The sequence below is a fragment of the Euprymna scolopes genome, chromosome 30, assembly GCF_053919585.1.
Source record: "Euprymna scolopes isolate OS-2025 chromosome 30, ASM5391958v1, whole genome shotgun sequence".
In the NCBI taxonomy this organism is placed as follows: domain Eukaryota; kingdom Metazoa; phylum Mollusca; class Cephalopoda; order Sepiida; family Sepiolidae; genus Euprymna; species Euprymna scolopes.
Window position 1 is genome coordinate 4,833,767 of NC_136511.1, and position 18,592 is coordinate 4,852,358.

The window sequence follows — 18,592 nt, forward strand, 5'->3', positions numbered from 1 at the left end:
TAAAGTAGATAAATAAATTAAAAGGATAATGTAGTTTGAGTAAAGCATTGTGTGTAATGTACATTCATTCATTCATTCATTCAAGTGGTGTCTTGTCTGATACAGGCTACGACTCCATTTATCTCTCTCCCTCGAGGCAGTCATCAATTCATTGTTGCTCATCATGTTGCCCAGGGGTTCAGGCTGTCAACGTATATTTCTTGCTATTGTCCTCTGCTTCTACTACTCACGATCTTTTCCATTATTCTTTGCTGGCCGTCGTAGATTAGTTTCATGACAATCAGGTGCTATCTGTTTATCATGGTAATCCTTACCAAATGCGGTGTTTTAATTCAGAATCCTATTTCACGCCGTTTCTCAAACAAAGAGTTTGATGTATTGCCATAGCTTTCTCTCCAGTTTTTGTTTTTTTTTCTTTTTTTTTTACATGGAGGTCACCACTTATCAAGGCCCGGAAGCTACTCGGGGATAAGGGTTATTGCGTGTACAGTAATCAATGGGATAGTATTGTATTAATCAGTCGTATTGGAGATTTGATAGTGTCTTACTTAAGGGGGCGGTTTGCCAGGAATTTGTTTATGTTGGACTTTAAGACATCCAGGTTGTAGTCAGGTGGGAAACAGGCAAACGGAAGAGAGTTCCACAGGTGTGCACTTCTAAGAAAGAAGCTCTGCTCATGGAATCTATGTTTGGATTTGGGTACAGATAAAGAGTGGAGAAAATTAATGACAGTAGTTTCAGCTAGACGGGGGGGGGGTCGTGAAAGATTGGCGAGGGAGGACCAGAGACTGGAGCTCAGACGAGCACTTGCCATGGAAAAAACGATAAAACAAAGACAGGTTCGCAACGTCTCTTCTGTGGGAGAGAGACTGCAGTTGTACAGATAGTAGGTTGCAGTTTCTTTCTGTCCGAGCAGTGCCCATACTGGGCGATTGTACTGACCATTTACCCAGAGGTATGTTCTGCTCAGCACAACGAAATACGAAACTATGAACAGAATTATTTCTGTTTGCTTCCGTATTACATCTGTCATCTGCTTATCTTTTGACAGTAGTGTTCTGTAATGTATGTGATGGGACGATTCCAATATTTTTCCTGATTCCATACTAAATTTCCGATGCCAATACAATTAGATTCCGATTCTGATTCTTTATAAAAGTGTTATTTTGTCCCGATTACCGTAAAAACACATCTTAAATGTGCCTATATTTTCTCAAACGTAAAGACAAATTTGTGAGGGGGTGATCAAGAGATTTTAGTCTTACTGGAAGTTTAAAATCAATAAATATTTATTATTTTATTATTACTACAAGCGGTGGAAGATGTTTCTTAAACCAAAATCAAATAAAAAAAAGATGATTTAAGGAATCGGTTTTGGCATCGGAAAATAGGCTAAAAAATTTTTGATTCCGATACCCAAAAAAGTTCAAATTTTTCCAATTCCGAATCATCGTTCCAACACTATTATATATATAATTTATCGAAGGAGGAGGAGATATGGCAAGTTGTAACAGGGAAAATTTAAAAATGAGGACTAATCTAAAAAGAACCTTTTAAATATAACTAGTAGGGTTACCCCATGTTGCCCAGGAAAAAAGTGTAACATATTTATAATAAAACTATCTATCGTTCTCTCCTTCCTCCCCCCTCCGTTCTACCCACTTCCTCCCCCAACACTCGCCTTCTCCTCTGCCCACGTGGTATAACACATGCGCTACCTTACTCAACAAAAATGCCAACCCTACATTGCTTCTGTGGTCTTTTTCTTCGTTTTCTGTTCTGGCCGTGTTGTCTCTCATAGTGGCGATGGGGTGCACACGGGTTCACAAGTATAAAAAATAAAACAAAACACAAAAAGACAAACTCCAACATTACGCAAACATCAGTTGCCCTCTGGGTAGGTGGGTGCGTGTGTGACACTACGGACCCTCTACATGTTAAGGCCCACATCTACGTTGTCGAAACCATGTTTGTCAGTTGATGTCAGCATCAAAGTTCTATTCTCCCACTCTCCATCGTCTAGCTACAACCACTATCAACAATTTTCTACACTCTTTATCGTTGCCTAAACCTAAACATGGATTCCATAAACAAAGCTTCTTCCCTAGAACTGCCCATCTGTGGAACTCTGTTCTGCTGGTCTGCTTTCTAGCTGATTACAATATCTTTATTTAAGTCCAATGTAAATAAGTTCTTGCTCAACCGTCCTCGTAAATTATCCAATTATGCTAAATTACTTCCACAAATGATTATTATGCAACTGTCTCAATCACTATAATACACACATTAACCCTCATCCTTGAGTGGTCTCCAGGCCTTAATATGTGGTGACTCCTTTGTAAAGAAAAAAAAATCTAGTGATGATCTGTCTTCAACTGTTGTAAACCCAAGACTGCCCACAAACTGTCCTCATCTGTCATTAACTGCCACAAAACTCATTACCTAAAATAAACTCTAAAATATATTGATAGATGCTTTGTTCATGTTACTGCCACACCTTGATTAACCATCTTATTTTAGCTTTCTCTCGTGTTCCTTAGTGAACAACTTCCTCTGTCTTTGTTCTGCTGATAAACATATTTCCTTCTCTTTTGTGATTTTTCAAAATGTGTTTCTTAACACTTAGAGATGGTGTGGGGGGGGGGACAGCAAATATCACATGCAGACAATTCTTTATATAATAGATCCCTCATTGAACAAGTTGTCATTTAATTTCAAAATTAACACAATAATAAAACCTAATAAGTTAACCTTCAAAGAATGAATATGCTTTTTTTAATCTTAAATATAATTTCATCCAATGCAACACTAATCAAGAAAATACCAATTTTGTGGGTGTTTGTTATGTTTTCTTTTTTTTAATTTTTAGCTGGATATACAAACATACAGACAACTGCTCATTCTGATATCCCAAAAAGTTCGAATTATTCAGATTCCGAAGGATCGTCCCAATACTAGTATATATATATATATATATATATATATATATATATATATATATATATAATTAATCGATAGTTAATAATGATGAGGAGATATGGCAAGTTCTAACAGGGAAAATTGAAAAATGAGAACTAATTTAAAAATAACTTTTTATATATAACTAGTCGGGTTACACCATGTTGCCCAGGAAGAAAAGTGTCACATATTTATAAAACTTCTATCGCTCTATCATTCTCTCTTTCTTTCCCCCCTGTTCTACCCAATTCCTCTTCCAACACTCGCCTTCTCCTCTGCCCACGTGGTATAACACATGCGCTACCTCACTCAACAAAAATGCCAACCCCTGCATTGCTTCAGTGGTTTTTTCCTTCATTTTCTCTTTTGGCAGTGTTTTCTCTCACAGTTGAAAGGGGGGTACACGGTTTCACAAGTATAAACAATAAAATAAAACACAAAAACATACACTCCAACATATTATGCAAATATCAGTTGCACCCTGGGTAGTGGTTGCGTGTGTGACACCATCGACAGTCTACACTGTCAAAACTGTGTTTGTCAGTTGATGTCAGCAATTCTCGATCCACTAAAGTTCTATTCTCCCACTCTATCGTCTAGCTACAACCACTATCAACAATTTCCTACACTCTTTATAGTTGCCTAAACCTAAACATGGATTGCATGAACAAGGCTTCTTCTCTTGAACTGCCCCTCTGTGGAACTGTTCTGCTGGTCTGCTTTCCAGCTGACTACAATATCTTTATTTAAGTCCAACGTAAATAAATTCTTGCTCAGCCATCCTCGTAAGCGATCTAATTATACCAAATTACAAACATACAGATAACTGCTCATTACATAAGAGACTAGCAGGGCTAAATTTATGGTAAATAGCTTAATGTAATCACAATATTTTGCAATCTTCAAAAAATACTCACTCAAAGCAAAACTAGAAACACTTGATAAAGTTTTATATCAGAAATATTGTAATATTCAAGTTTCACACATAGGAGTCTAGGGATCAAGGAAAATCTTTAAGCAATTAAGATTTAATTATAAATATGAGACACATTCCAAATGTAAAGCACCCCCCTTTTTTTCTTTTAAAAAGAAAATTGAAGTGTTATGAAGATAGGAGTGGTATCATTAAAACGAGCAACCTTTTATTCGCCAGAATTTTTTTTTTTTTTTCTACATAGTCACCACCATTCTTAATGCACTTTTGCCAGGAATTCAATGACGCATTTCTACTTCTGACGCACGTCTACAAAAGGGGTTATTTTTTTTTTTCAGAGTCTCACCATCAATATCTGCAACAAAGATGAAACTTCCAGATCACGAATGCATAAGTTCAGTCATCATAATAATGCAATTTACAATCCTCTCTGATCCATTCGGGCGGAATAAAAAAATAGGGATTACTTTTCCAACGACACTTGTATATAACTTTTAATCACCTTGTCATTCAGTATTCAGTTTTCCTTCTAACAACCCTGCATATTTCGTATTTTTACCTGCCGTCTATAGATTATCTATACTTACAGAGTTGTTTTTTGTGTATTGATATCCATATTAAACCCCTTTATGCTATTTCTTTAAAAAGAAAATACATTTTCTCATATATGGGTCATAGAATTGCATTCATTTGCAAAAGATCTAGCTCATTTGCATATTCTTTTAAACATTCATTTAAATTAATCCCTTTTCAGGTTGTCTTATGGGATGATCATCTTTAGTTAACTATTATGTATCACTATATTCATGCAGATATTCTACACGATTTATACTTGCGTAATATTTGCATAAAAACGTTATAGTAAACACAAACCTCTTTCTATATATATTCATGTATACATATATATATATATGTTTAAAAAATTTTGCCTACCAAACTCCTGTCAGTTTTTGGTCTACAGATATGAAACTTAATATATAGGGTATTTGAACCGCGAAACTTTATATTTGGGTTTTAGCCAAGGAAAATCAGTGCAAAGTGTGAAAACTAAAAAAAAAAAAATGGAATTTGTCAGGTAAAGGTCGAACGACAGCATTACGAATATGCCTGCATAACATAATAGCTATTGGTTCATGTTTTAATTTTTAGCCTTGCAGCAAACATGTCTTCATAGCTAAGGCATTAACATCAAAGGAAAAAAGTAAATCGTAAGTTTGGTTTTGATTCTCAGTGGTGACGCATAAGTCATTTTTTTAAAACTTTTTAAATCATTACTATATATTGGGTCCAATATAATATAATAATAAATACGAAATCTGAATTAATCAAAGTATTAAGTATTAATTTAAGCGTATTTTATGACCAGGCAATGTCAGGTGACCGGCTAGTTTATAAATAATATGAGGTGCCGTCAATAAGTTTCCAGACTTTATTTTTGTATATAGGTATTTAAAATTGTCGTAGACTCTTAAAAATTCAGTAAGTTATTGCTATACATCTTATGAGATGACTGACCAATTTTTATGATTCCAGGTTCAAAGGAACAGCTACATACAGCATGAATTGGAATACACCCTACTAAAGCCTGATTGTCACAGCTGGTGAATTACAATAATGCAATCTGGACGTGAGGACACTTTAGAAGAACGATATGCAATAAAATTCTGTTTTAAATTTGGAAAAAATGCCACAGAAACGTATGGAATGCTTCAGACTGCTTTTGGACCATCTTGCATGAATCAAGCATTAGGTTTTGAGTCATATAAAAGATTCAAGGAAGGCAGGGAGTCTATAAGGGATGATAGGTGTGGGAGGAGTAAGGAAGTCAGAACACCAGAGTTGATTGGCCAAATAAAGAATTTCATGGATAAGGACCGCTGTGTGTCTATAGAGACAATACGTGTATGGTTTGATGTTGGTGTAGGAACTATACACACAGTTATGTGCGACGAACTGAAGATGTAGAGATTTGCGTGAAGTTTTGTTCCAAGGATGCTCCATCCTTGTCACAGACTATTTGAGCAAGATGGGCATTAAGACAGTTCCTCACCCTCCCTATAGCCCAGACCTTGCTCCCTGTGACTTTTGGTTATTTTCTAAGCTACAAGGAAAACCTTAGAGGCTGTTGTTATGAGACAATTGAAGAGATTAAAGAGATCGTGATGAGTATCACTGACACGCTCACACAAGAACTTCCAGAAGTTGTTGGAACGGTACAAGTGCATTGCAGCCGGAGGAGATTACTTCAAAGTGGACTAAAGTTTCATGTGTGTGCTATCAAGAAAAGTGTCCATACGAAAAAAGTTTGGAACTGTATTGAAGGCATCTAGTAAATCAGTATAAAATTATTGTCTATGAGAGACCATAATTAAATTAATTACATAGAAATAATATATGGAATCCCGTTAGGAATCACAGATCAACAGAACCATTTTTTAAATAAAAATGTTCCATATTTCTCAATCACAAGTCCATGTTGAAAATTAAAAAAAAACAAAAAAAAAAAAAAAAAAAAAAAAAAAAAGCATTCATAAATTTCATTTCTGATTTTCTAGCAGCTTTGATTTAAGAGTATTTTTGCTGGATTAATGTTCATACTTATTCACCCACAACCATGAAAGAGTCACCTATGAAGGGCTCATGATGTACAGGCTGAGTAGCTTTTGGTTTAAAATATGCAAATATCCAAAAGAAAATAAACTTACTTGTACGGATCCTTCAGTTCCTCTGTGACAAAATTTAAGAAATTCCTGAAATCATAAATAAAATGATTTTTATTACTTCACACTTGTAAAGAAATCAGAAAATATTAAAATTAGTCAATAAAATATTAAAATATTAACACATTAGCCATTAAAACAGTAAAACATAGAACATTAAAACGTTTTTTTTAACTCTTTTTCACCCTAAACAAAGTGTATTGATTGCTACGGGGACATAAGGGGCTACTATTTGGGATCATGTCTAGGAGAGGACTCTGGAAAGGTGAGCAGCAAGATGTCTGTACACATAAATTTAAACTTCTACAGGTTAGTATGTTCAGGAAAGCAGGAAATAGAGAGGAAATTCCAAAGTCTAGCAGTCCAATGCTGGGCATCCAGCTACTTGACCATTAAAACACAAACTCTAACCATTAAAATATTAGCCATTAAAATGTTCATCATTCAAACATTAACCATTAAAGTATTAATTATAAAAACATAAGTGATTAAAACAGCAAAATATTAGACATTAAAACACAAACTTTAGCCATTATACAGCAATAGATTAGCCATTAAAATATTAGAACATTACCCATTAAAACATTAACTACTAAAATATTAGCAGTTTAATGAAAAAATTGAAATGGTTTAAAATATTTTAATGGTTTGATGATTTAAGGAATATTTTTTAAATCTTTTAAATCACTAAAAATAAGTTGTCACAATTTTTGCTTGTTGATGGGTATTGCAAGACAAGAAAAAGTAATGATTTTCCCATTTATTTGCCTCCCCACGAGGGCAGAGTTAGACACATGGCCGGTTTTTAATGTGGAGGAAAATGCAGCTCCCCAAAAAGTGGCACTCTGCAGAGGAACAAAAATAAAAATTATCTCAGTCATGAAGGACCTCTCCTCCACCGACCGAGGACAGAAAAAGTGCAGTGCAGCATCAGAGCAGATGGTATATATTTGCTTCCCAACGAAAGCAAATTAGACACAAGGTCGTTTTCTAATGTGGGGGGAAAAACAGGTCCCCCTAAAAGAGGGCACTCTGGCAGTGTCCAACTAAATAGTAATTGTCTCAGTATGAAGGGTTTCCCCTACATTGACCAAGGACCAATTACTTAAGTGTAGGATCAGAACAGATACTACACTGTGATCCTAGTATGAAGGCCAAGAAATGTTTGAGTTAAGTAATGATTTTGGTAAGAGATTAAAAAGTTTTACTTACAAGCATGGGTAAAATTATTTATAAGGAGGGGGGGGGGGGAATATCGTTAATTTTTTACCTAAAGGGTATGGTTAAGGATGTAATTATTGCCAGGATTAAAAATTTACCTCCAGGCAGGGTTAAAGGATTACGTACCGTTATGGCTTGCCTACGCATATCATTAAAGTGTTACAAGCAACTTTGGAGGCTTACTTAAAGAGCATGGTTAAGAACTTATATATAAGAATCTTATAGTGCAAGTGAGCGTGTGGTAAAATAGCAGCAGCGGCGAAGGATAGCTGGCTTACAAAGATATTAGCAGCAGCAGTATCTGAAAAAAAGGCATATGCCAATTAGGAAGTGTGCTCGTGAAACAAAGTGGGCGTCAAAGAGAATGGATGTGTGAAGTCGAATATGAGAACGAGTTGGCAGATGAGAACGAGTTGGCTGTCGGAAGAAAGAGAAACTTGTGCCAAGCTAAAATGAACAGGTTGCAGCGAGAGACTTTAAGTGTTGCCGAAAGTAACGGTCATAAAAACGTTTCGTATTATTTGGGTTCATCAGAATACTGTTCTCATCTTGAGTGAGATTTTCACAACGTTTCAATGTAACCTCCAACCTTCTTCAGGTGTATCTTGTCAAACTTGGGAATGTTTCTGTCAAACTTGGGAATGTTTCTGTCAAACTTGGGAATGTTTCTGTCAAACTTGGGAATGTTTCTGTCAAACTTGGGAATGTTTCTGTCAAACTTGGGAATGTTTCTGTCAAACTTGGGAATGTTTCTGTCAAACTTGGGAATGTTTCTGTCAAACTTGGGAATGTTTCTGTCAAACTTGGGAATGTTTCTGTCAAACTTGGGAATGTTTCTGTCAAACTTGGGAATGTTTCTGTCAAACTTGGGAATGTTTCTGTCAAACTTGGGAATGTTTCTGTCAAACTTGGGAATGTTTCTGTCAAACTTGGGAATGTTTCTGTCAAACTTGGGAATGTTTCTGTCAAACTTGGGAATGTTTCTGTCAAACTTGGGAATGTTTCTGTCAAACTTGGGAATGTTTCTGTCAAACTTGGGAATGTTTCTGTCAAACTTGGGAATGTTTCTGTCAAACTTGGGAATGTTTCTGTCAAACTTGGGAATGTTTCTGTCAAACTTGGGAATGTTTCTGTCAAACTTGGGAATGTTTCTGTCAAACTTGGGAATGTTTCTGTCAAACTTGGGAATGTTTCTGTCAAACTTGGGAATGTTTCTGTCAAACTTGGGAATGTTTCTGTCAAACTTGGGAATGTTTCTGTCAAACTTGGGAATGTTTCTGTCAAACTTAGGAATGTTTCTGTCAAACTTAGGAATGTTTCTGTCAAACTTAGGAATGTTTCTGTCAAACTCGGGAATTTGGACAGAATTTTGAGCAGAACCCTTTATTTACTTCACCGAACGAGTATATACATCATAAAGATTTTTTTTGTATTTTAACAAGTGCAATTCTAAATATACAACAAATTTTATGTTGATACTTGATACATTCTAATTTCTTCGGATATTTTTTTAAACAGACTTTGTTAAAAGAAAAAAAAGGTGTATATTGTTCCATTAAACTTTCATTGTTTAAATAATTTAACTTTGTCCGTTTTATTAAAAAGAAAAAGTTGAAAAGATATTTTTCATTCAGTAGTGAGCTTTGGAAGATTGTCATTGAAAAGAAATACAATCACCGAAAGATAAGCGTTTCATTATTTCTAGTAGCCATTTTGAAAAATCACTCGCAAATGCGACTGTTTCAGTCGCAATGTAGAGCCCTGTAATGGTAAAACAGAAAAAAAAAAAGCAAAGTCGCATTTTTGTTTCTTTCCGTTTTTTTTCTTGTTTGTTTGTTCCTGCCACGTTACATAACCTCTGAACCTCTTCAGGTGTATTTTGTCAAACGCAAAAAATCTTTCTGTTGAGCTTGGGAATCTGCACAGAATTTCCAACTGGACCCTTTTATTTAATTCACGGTTGTAGCATGCTCTTGTTCTGTCAGCCATGACTGGGTAAAGGTCCCAAGTAATTCGCAATTGTATATTTTACCGGCCACACTGAGAATTGAAGCTTCAATCTTGAGAATGAGAGCATGCTATCCCCGTGGATTAAATAAAGTGTTCTGTTTGGAATTCTGTGCAAATTCCAGAGCTTGGTAGAAATATTCCTGTGTTTGACAAGATACACCTGGAGAAGGTAGGAGTTTAGTTCTCTCCCACTATAAGAACTATGACACCAGGGTGAAAAAGTGGGATAGAGAAGTCAGCGCCCCAGAGGAGGGGCACTCTGACCTGCAAAAAGTGCCTGGGCCGCTCTGTTGGTATTCCCCGGTGAGGGCGCCTCAGGCAATTAGCAATAAACTAACCCCTTCTCAAAGAGAGAAGGCAAAGCCTAGGAGAGTGGACCTCCTAGAAACTGCACAGAACTTTTACACCCACTACAAAATCAACAGGGACCGGATCATTACAAGAACGGTCTGATTTCTGTTGATTTTGGGGGGCCAGGATGAAAATCAGGTTACCTCAACTGAAGCGTTGTGAAAATGACATTTAAGAGGAGAACAGTAGTTCAAAGAATCCAAATAATACGAATAATTAATCCTCATCTCAAAAATTTAGAAACGTAAAATAATGTAGATATATAGGGGTCAACAGATGATAAAATATCCCTTCAAAGTTGACAAACAAAATAAGGATAAGAATCCCTGAGCAATCTTGCGTTGAGGACTATTACTTACAAGCAGGGTGCTATCGTTGTTGCCCAAAGGAAAAGTCTATCAGGCCTGTATATGCAGTGTGATGATGCGCAGAAATAAAACCTGCCCAGTGAGAGTTGAGGACATGTGCAGCATGAAGAGAAAGTATACGAGAATGATATGATTGATCTGTAATACAAGTCTTAAAGAGAGGCCTGTTAACTTTGTAGTTAATGGCAGTCGAGGTTCCAACATCGACAATCAGTCCAACAGAAACTGGGTTATTTTTATGACCTTTTTGCTGTCGGACAAATGCAAAATGTTGTGTGTAGCCCTAGAAGGTCCATCCTCCCAGGCTTTGCCTATCGGCTTTAGAGCGGAGCAGGTTTATGATTGGTTGCCTGAGGTGCGCTCACCAAGGAATGTCAACAGGGCTACTCAGACATTTTTGTACGATCGAAGTGCTCCTTCTCTTGGAGCACTAACCTTGTGTCACATCCTCTCACGGTGAAAGAGAGGTAAATATCGATTTGTAATGTGTCTTAAAGAGAGGCTCAGATCTAATGACCTTTTGAAGGTGCTGGCAATCGTCCTGTTGTCATAATTTGGATCAGTAGGGAGCATGAGTTGTACAGCGGCGCATCTCTGATCTCGTTCATTGAACATTGCGTCACTTTCAGACATGATAGAAGGCTCCTATTGCTCTTGGGATTTGTACACAACTGGCCAACTAGTAGATGGTCTGCAACAAAAAAACAAAACCTATTTTCAGTAAACGGAAATGGAATCCTGTCATCTTTTCTAGAGTGACAATTTCATCGTTCCACCCTGTATAGAAAAGTGACCTTGTCTATGTGTGTGCATGTGCGCGTGCCAAATGGTTTCTACTAAACTACTCTGTCAATGTTTGGTCTACAAACTTAAAACTTGATATATACATTATTTGGATCTGTGGAACAAATTCGATTTGGAACTAAATGTGTACTTCTACGCATGCGCAAATATACATTTATACCGTTAACAACATCATTTTATTAAGTTTTAAAATTTGATAGGCAAGATTGCTGGAAAAATGGTTGAATCACTCTACTGCTCCAGAAGGTATCTCACTGCCGATTCAATCCTCTATCTGTAGAAAAGTCAGATACGTCCTAAAATGGAGTACTGTTGTTACATCTGGCCAGGAACTACTTGGCGCATCCTATCCAGCCTTTATAGAGTTCAAAACCAGCTTTGAAATCTAGTAAGCAATGCCCTTTTCTCTTCTCTGCAACCTCTTTCCCACAGAAGAGACATTGCGAGCCTGTTTCTACTATTATTTTTTTCATGGCAAATGCTCGACTGAACTCCAATCTATGGTTCCTCCTTGCCAAACTTTCACAAAAAACATGTGACTAATTACAACCATTATATACGATTCCACCCACTCTCTAGCTATGCCTTTATCTAAACGCAAATCACATAAACAAAACTTCTTTCCCAACACTGCCTGCCTGTGGAACATTGTTCCGCTTGCCTGCTTCCTGGTCAAATACAACATGGTAGTCTTCAAATCCAATGTAAACAAGCTCTTGTTAAGCCCTCCCCATAAATAATCAAATTCTACCCAATCTACACCATTGACGATTACTTCACTACCACCTTACATTCATTAACCCTTATCCTCGAGTGGCCTTCGGGCCTTGATAAGTCATGACTTACAACTAAAAAAATGTTTATTGACTTAGATCAGATGGTAACAAATAATGCTGGCGGGCTATATGTTCTGATTTCGATTATAGCTTAATCGGTTTTCATCCAGAAAAAAAGGGCTGCTAAGGGGGTCAAAATTGAGAAGGTACTTGTTAGCTTCCATATATTAAAAATAAGTAGGTTTGAAAACACTTTTTCCAGATCTTGTCAAGCTAGCCGAATGGTTATCGTACTTGACTCACTGTCTTCAGGTTTTGGTTTCGATCTCAACTCAAGTATATTTTTCTTTTTACTTACAAGAAGTGAACTGTTTAGAAAAAACATAATACTCGCATGCACATGTCTCAGTTTCTTTCCATATTTTTTTTACTGAATTTTTTTCTAAGGAATTGAACATTACGTTTAATGCTGGGCAATGTTGGGTACATCTACTAATCTATAATATAAATCTCACCTGTTTGTTAGTGTGTGTGTGTGTGTGTGTGTGTGTGAATGTACGTATGTTTGTATATCTTGCTAAAAATTTTGACAGTTGCGACTAACACTGAAAAAATTGGTATTATTAGAAAGATCAGTCTCTCGAGTGACAGATATCCAAAACTTTGCCAAAATCATTAATTCTTTGACTGTCAACTGGGCCATTTTTTACAAGGAGGGGTTACTTTTTTCGTCAACATTTTTGCAAAGTTATCATACGCCTTGCAATGACTAAGCTTATTTTGGACGCACTCGACATTGTAAGTTGCGGTAGGTGCAGCGACTAAAGTGTTTCCTTTTTATTTTCATCACCTCTTTTTCCTCTTAGTGTTACAGGTTCGAGCCTGGCTACTGCGGCTCTTTTTTTTTTTGCACTCGTGCAGGTATTTGTTGCTATTGAGGGGGGGGGGTATTTTTTTTTTTTGTGCTTACTTGGCTGAAACTTTTTTTTTTTTTTTAGAGCTGGGTTGCTCAATACCCTTACGATAAAACCTCTCCCCACCCAGGCAATGCCGGGTACCACGTTAGTAATATATATATATAACAAATATAGAGCCAGTGAGTTATTGCTGGTCTAAAATACTAAGTGTTGGTTGTTTTTCATATTAGCAGTAGTAGTAGTATTTTTAAGCACCCTTATTAATTCCTTCGCCCTCAACTGGAAACTTTTACAAGGGGTCGCTTTTTTCACCGATATTTTCAAAAGTCATCCCCTCCTTTCAATTGACTAGCCTTAATTTAACATTTGTGACTCCCGGTTTTGTGATCGATGCAACGGCAAAAACGTCACTTTTTTTTCATATTCTTTTCCTCCTCAATGGTACTGGTTCAAGCCTGCCTGCCTACATTTTCTTTTATTGCTTGTTAGAATATTTTTGCACTATAATGGGGTATGATCCTGCATAGGCAGGAGATTCTATTTATAAACGATGCTGCTAGGAACTGGCGAATCGAATTAATTCACGTTCTGCTACCAACCAATCAAAAACCAGAATTGCTCCATAAATATTAAACCTTTCTTAAGTAATTTCGCATATGTTTTTTCTATCTAAACACGGGAGGAATCTTTTGCTCTGTGGATTCCAACTCAAGAACTGTCTACTGCGAACCAGTCAACTCCCAGGACTTGTGTAGAACAACGAACCATTGGGAACTGTTCTGTCTACTGCAAACCAGTCACCTCTCAGGGCTTGTGTAGAACAACGAACCATCGGAAACTGTTCTGTCTACTGCAAACCAGTCACTTCTCAGGACTTGTGTAGAACAACGAACCATCAGAAACTGTTCTGAAACTAAACACGGCTTACACTTCTAGATTGCTCAACATGCACCTCCAAACACCCAGGCAATTCCAGGTACCCAGGCTAGTTGTGAATATAGAGCCAGTGAGGTATGGCTGGTCTAAAATACTAAAAGTGTTGGTTGTTTTTCGTATTAGCAGTAGCAGTATTATTTTTAACTGTCTTCCCCAATAGAGTTTTGAGGCATCGGTTTTTTTTTTTTTGTTTCTTTTTGGAGTTCAGCATCATGAAAAAAAACATAAAAAGACAACGTGTAGATATTCAAGTGTGTATGTCAGGAGACAAAAATCATTCTGAATAAAATATGCAGTTCCGTGCTTAACTAACTGCAATTCTCTTACCTCCCACCCACCCTAGTGGTTGATATGGTCGTCCTCTCCCCACCCCCCACTCACCCACACACACTCTTGACCACATAATAAACCAGCAAGTTCTCAGGACTCCATTTATTGTTCTATTAACGAAAATCGTTCCTGAGAAATAATTCCAGTCTTTTAGAGTTTTGCAGAGGAAATCCCCAATTGCCTCTCTCGGAGCAGGAAACGGCAGGCTTTTTCAGGACATCTACTCTACTGTCTCCACGCATGATGTGTGTATGTAAAACAGCTCTCCCCCCCCCATACTTCCCATCTCTTTTGCATTTTTTTTTTGTTTTTTTGTTTTTTAAGGTCCTATTTTCAAAACCGTACCACCCATCTCCTCACATCTCTAACCCGGTCGCTCGCTGTTAAATAAACGTTGTTACATGCATTAAAAAAAAAAAAAAAAAAAAAAAAAAAAAACGATTCATTGCTTTCCCAGGGTTGGTCCCTCATTTCATCAAAAGGCCAACATTAATTTTATTTTTACTACTTTACATATTTAAATAAAATATGCATGGCAGATATATACAGACTGTTTGACACTTTAAAAAAAAAAAGTCATATCTTGGCCAATAATTGATGCATTCCCAAAATTACAACAAAGTGCAACTTTTAAAAGATCTTTAGTCGAAATAGAGTGTAATAAAATTAATAGAAGGCAATACAATGTAAAGGACATACACACATATACATATACTGAATATAGCATGCTGTTTACATTGTTTTTCTCAATTTTTGTCCCTTACTTTTGGACATTCCTATTTTGAAAATGGAAAATAAATGCCATAATTCTTTTTCTATCCTTTTGCAAAGGATTCAAATTTTAGTATCTTATGTATGATAACGACTACCAGTTGTTAAAATTTCAGCTTTTCACAGTTATTTCTAACAAATCTTAGGTTTTAAAATTTTGTCCCTTAGTTTTGGACGCTAATATATAAGGAGCTATGCAGATTAACTCTTATTAATACAATGTGTGTGAGTGTGTGTGTGTATATATATATATATATATATATATATATATATATATATATATATATATATATATATATATATACACACACACACACATTGTATTAATAAGATCTGATTGTGGAAATTATCGAGGTATCTCACTGCTGAGTGCGGTTGGAAAGGTATTTGCACGGCTCTTGCTAAACCGATTGGAAAAGTATGTATGTCCTAATATCCTTCCGGAATCCCAGTCTGGTTTTAGAGGTGGGCGAGGAACTGTGGATATGGTGTTTTCTGCTAGACAGCTCTTGGAAAAATGTATTGAACAGCGTATGCCTCTTTGCCAGGTGTTTGTGGACTTAACCAAGGCGTTTGACACAGTCAACCGTGAGGCTCTCTGGATAGTGCTGGAAAAATTTGGCTGTACACCTGCTTTTACAGACAAGTTCAAGCAACTTCATCATAGTATGAAAGGTCGCGTCAACTTCAATGGTCAGCTTTCAGAAGAATTCCCCATTGATAATGGTGTGAAGCAGGGTGATATAGCTGCACCAACATTATTTTCGCTCTATTTGACTGCTGTGCTCTGGTATGGTTTCCACGATTGTGATATAGGTGTTTATATTAGATTCCGAACAACTGGAAAGGTGTTCAACCTCAGAAGATTCCAAGCCAAAACACTTGTTAGTGATGGACTTGTTAGGGAACTGTTGTATGCTGATGATGCTGATCTGGTAACACACTCCCCAGTAGATATGCAACTAGTGATGGATCTCTTTACAAATGCTTGTACCTGCTTCGGACTGACAGTTAGCATTAAGAAAACTAAAGTCATGTACACTCCCGCTACCGATGATCTGTATGTGGAACCTGATATCTTCGTCTGTGGAAAGCGCGTTGAAGTCGTAAAAAATTTTGTCTACCTTGCGAGTGCCTTATCAAATGATGGCACTCTTAATGCGGAAATAAGACAGAGAATCAGCAAGGCATCTAATGCTTTTGGAAGGTTACAAGATAGAGTCTGGTCTGACGGTGATCTGACTCTGACAACTAAAATTTCAGTATATCAAGCATGTGTAGTACCATCCCTACTCTACGCATCTGAAACTTGTACCTTGTACTAGTCACATATAGAATTGCTCGAGAGGTTCCATCAGCACTGCCTTAGACACATTCTTGGTTTAAAGTGGTATAGCTTTGTCCCTGATACATATGTCTTAAAAAAGGCCAAAACAACCAGTATTGCTACCATTGTTATTAAGAACCAGTTGCGTTGGGCAAGTTATCTCATTCGGTTTGAAGACTATCGTCTCCCAAAACAATTGTTCTATGGTGAGCTCTTTATTGGAAAAAGACCCCAGCACAAGCCCAAAAAACGTTTTCACAGTAGCATCAAGGAGAGTCTGGTGAGCTTTCATATTCCTGTTGACAGTTGGGAGTCCCTAGTGCATGATCGCAAGCAGTGGAGGACACTGATATACAGGGGTGCAGAACACTATGAAGCAGCCAAAATAGACCGAGCGAAGCTTAAGAGAGCATGTAGGAAATGCCAAACCTTGCTGCCCAACCATGGAGATCTCTGGATCTGTAAGGTGTGTGATCGGGCTCTGTTGTCTAAGGCAGGTTTTGTTAATCACATGAAAGCCCACGATAATACAGGTTCCGCTGCTGTTAGTCTCATACAAATCAGTGAGCGTTTTCAGTGTCATGTCTGCTTGAGGGTGTGCAAGTCGCTGGCAGGGCTAAAAAGTCATATTCGAGCACATGGACTTTTAGTGACTGAGGAAGTGGCTCTCGTCTGACAAGATGTTGCAATATATATATATATATATATATATATATATAAAAGTGAACGTGTCTGTGTGTGTGTACATTTCCTTACGCAATAACTCTCAATTATTAAGTCTGCAGACGCGAAATTTGATGTACAGGGTACTGAGATTTGGGAAAATCTTTAATCGGTTTTCGGCCAGAAATTTGTCTGTTAAGGGGTCAACGTTCAACGATTTGACCTTTGAGAACTCTACCAAACTCCTCCAACAATTTTGGGTCTACACACTTGAGATTTTAGATATAGGTTCCTTGGACATGGATCTAAATAACTTGATTTGAGCCCAAAACAATAAATTTTAAGGGGTCATAATAGGAGTCAAGGTTTAAAAAAATTGACCTCTGCGGTCTCTTCCAAATTACTCAGACAATTTCTGGTCTAAATATTTGAAATTTTACATGAAGGGTATTCAGAGATAGGGCAAGCTTTTTCATCAGTTTGGGTTGAAAATTTTTAGTTACCAATATATAAATGTATGTATGTATGTCTGTTTGCATGTCTGCCTTAAACTTTCAATAGAGGCGACGGATTTTACCAAGATCAGTATCGTTTTAAAGTTCGACCTTTCATACGACAAATATCGAAAAATTGGCTAAAAACATTAATATCTTCCCCTTCAACTAGGCACTTTTCTACAGGGGGGGGGGGGTCACTTTTTTCGCCGATATTTTTGAAAGTCATCCTCTCCTTTTGATTGTCTAGCCTTAATTTTTAAAAAATGTCAATTCCGGTTTGGCGGTGGTCGTAACAGCAAAGACATCAGTTTTTTTTCCAGTTCTTTTCCTTCTTCGCGGTACGGGTTCGAGCCTGCCTTCCTACTACCACTTTTTTTTTTGCTCAACAGACACATCCAAACTCCCGGGCAACGCCAGGCTGAAATGCTAGTATATATATGTAAAAAATTGAAATGGCTTAAAATATTTCAATAATGGCATACATAGAAAAAGCTTGATGAACTAAGAAAGAATCTTTTAAGATTTTTTAAATCCAATTAAAATTAAGAAAGTTATGACTATTTTTGTGCCTCACATGTTTGGATATTTTTCCCCTCTTAAAGACCGTATGCATTTTGTCACATTTTTTTTACTACTTTTTCCGTAAAAATGTTATATCTTTGTTAAAACACAAGATTAAGCAGTGAAATTTGCCATATAAGTGTATTTTTGTACAAGAGATCCGAATATGCCACTAAAAATCTCCAGAAATCAATGGTTTCCAAATAATTTGCAGTAAATGCACATAAATATGCTGCAATTCCTTAAAAATGGCATGTATTCATTAAAAGAAAAGAAGTTAAAGAACTCAAAGCTGAATTGTAATGCATTTTATGTACACAAAACTGAAATTTATATCTAGGACTATTTAAAAATGAATATATTGCAATATTTCTTTGGTATTATTGTAGATTAATACCTTCTGATCATTCCTCGAAAATGTGATTCTACCTTTTTAGGCAATTATGTG

The 18,592-nt window shown here is 36.7% G+C and overlaps 1 protein-coding gene and 1 long non-coding RNA gene across 2 annotated transcripts in view; one reads left to right on the forward strand and one right to left on the reverse strand.

Moving 5' to 3' along the window:
* LOC145254638 (large neutral amino acids transporter small subunit 2-like) overlaps positions 1-18,592 on the reverse strand; it is a 314,875-nt gene that overhangs the window by 50,467 nt on the left and 245,816 nt on the right. The window contains exon 6 of the mRNA XM_080113258.1: positions 6,598-6,642. Coding sequence (XP_079969384.1) covers positions 6,598-6,642 — 45 coding nt within the window. The remainder of the gene's footprint in view (positions 1-6,597; positions 6,643-18,592) is intronic.
* Positions 1-18,592, forward strand: part of LOC145254640 (uncharacterized) — a 215,573-nt gene that overhangs the window by 16,095 nt on the left and 180,886 nt on the right. The window lies entirely within an intron of this gene.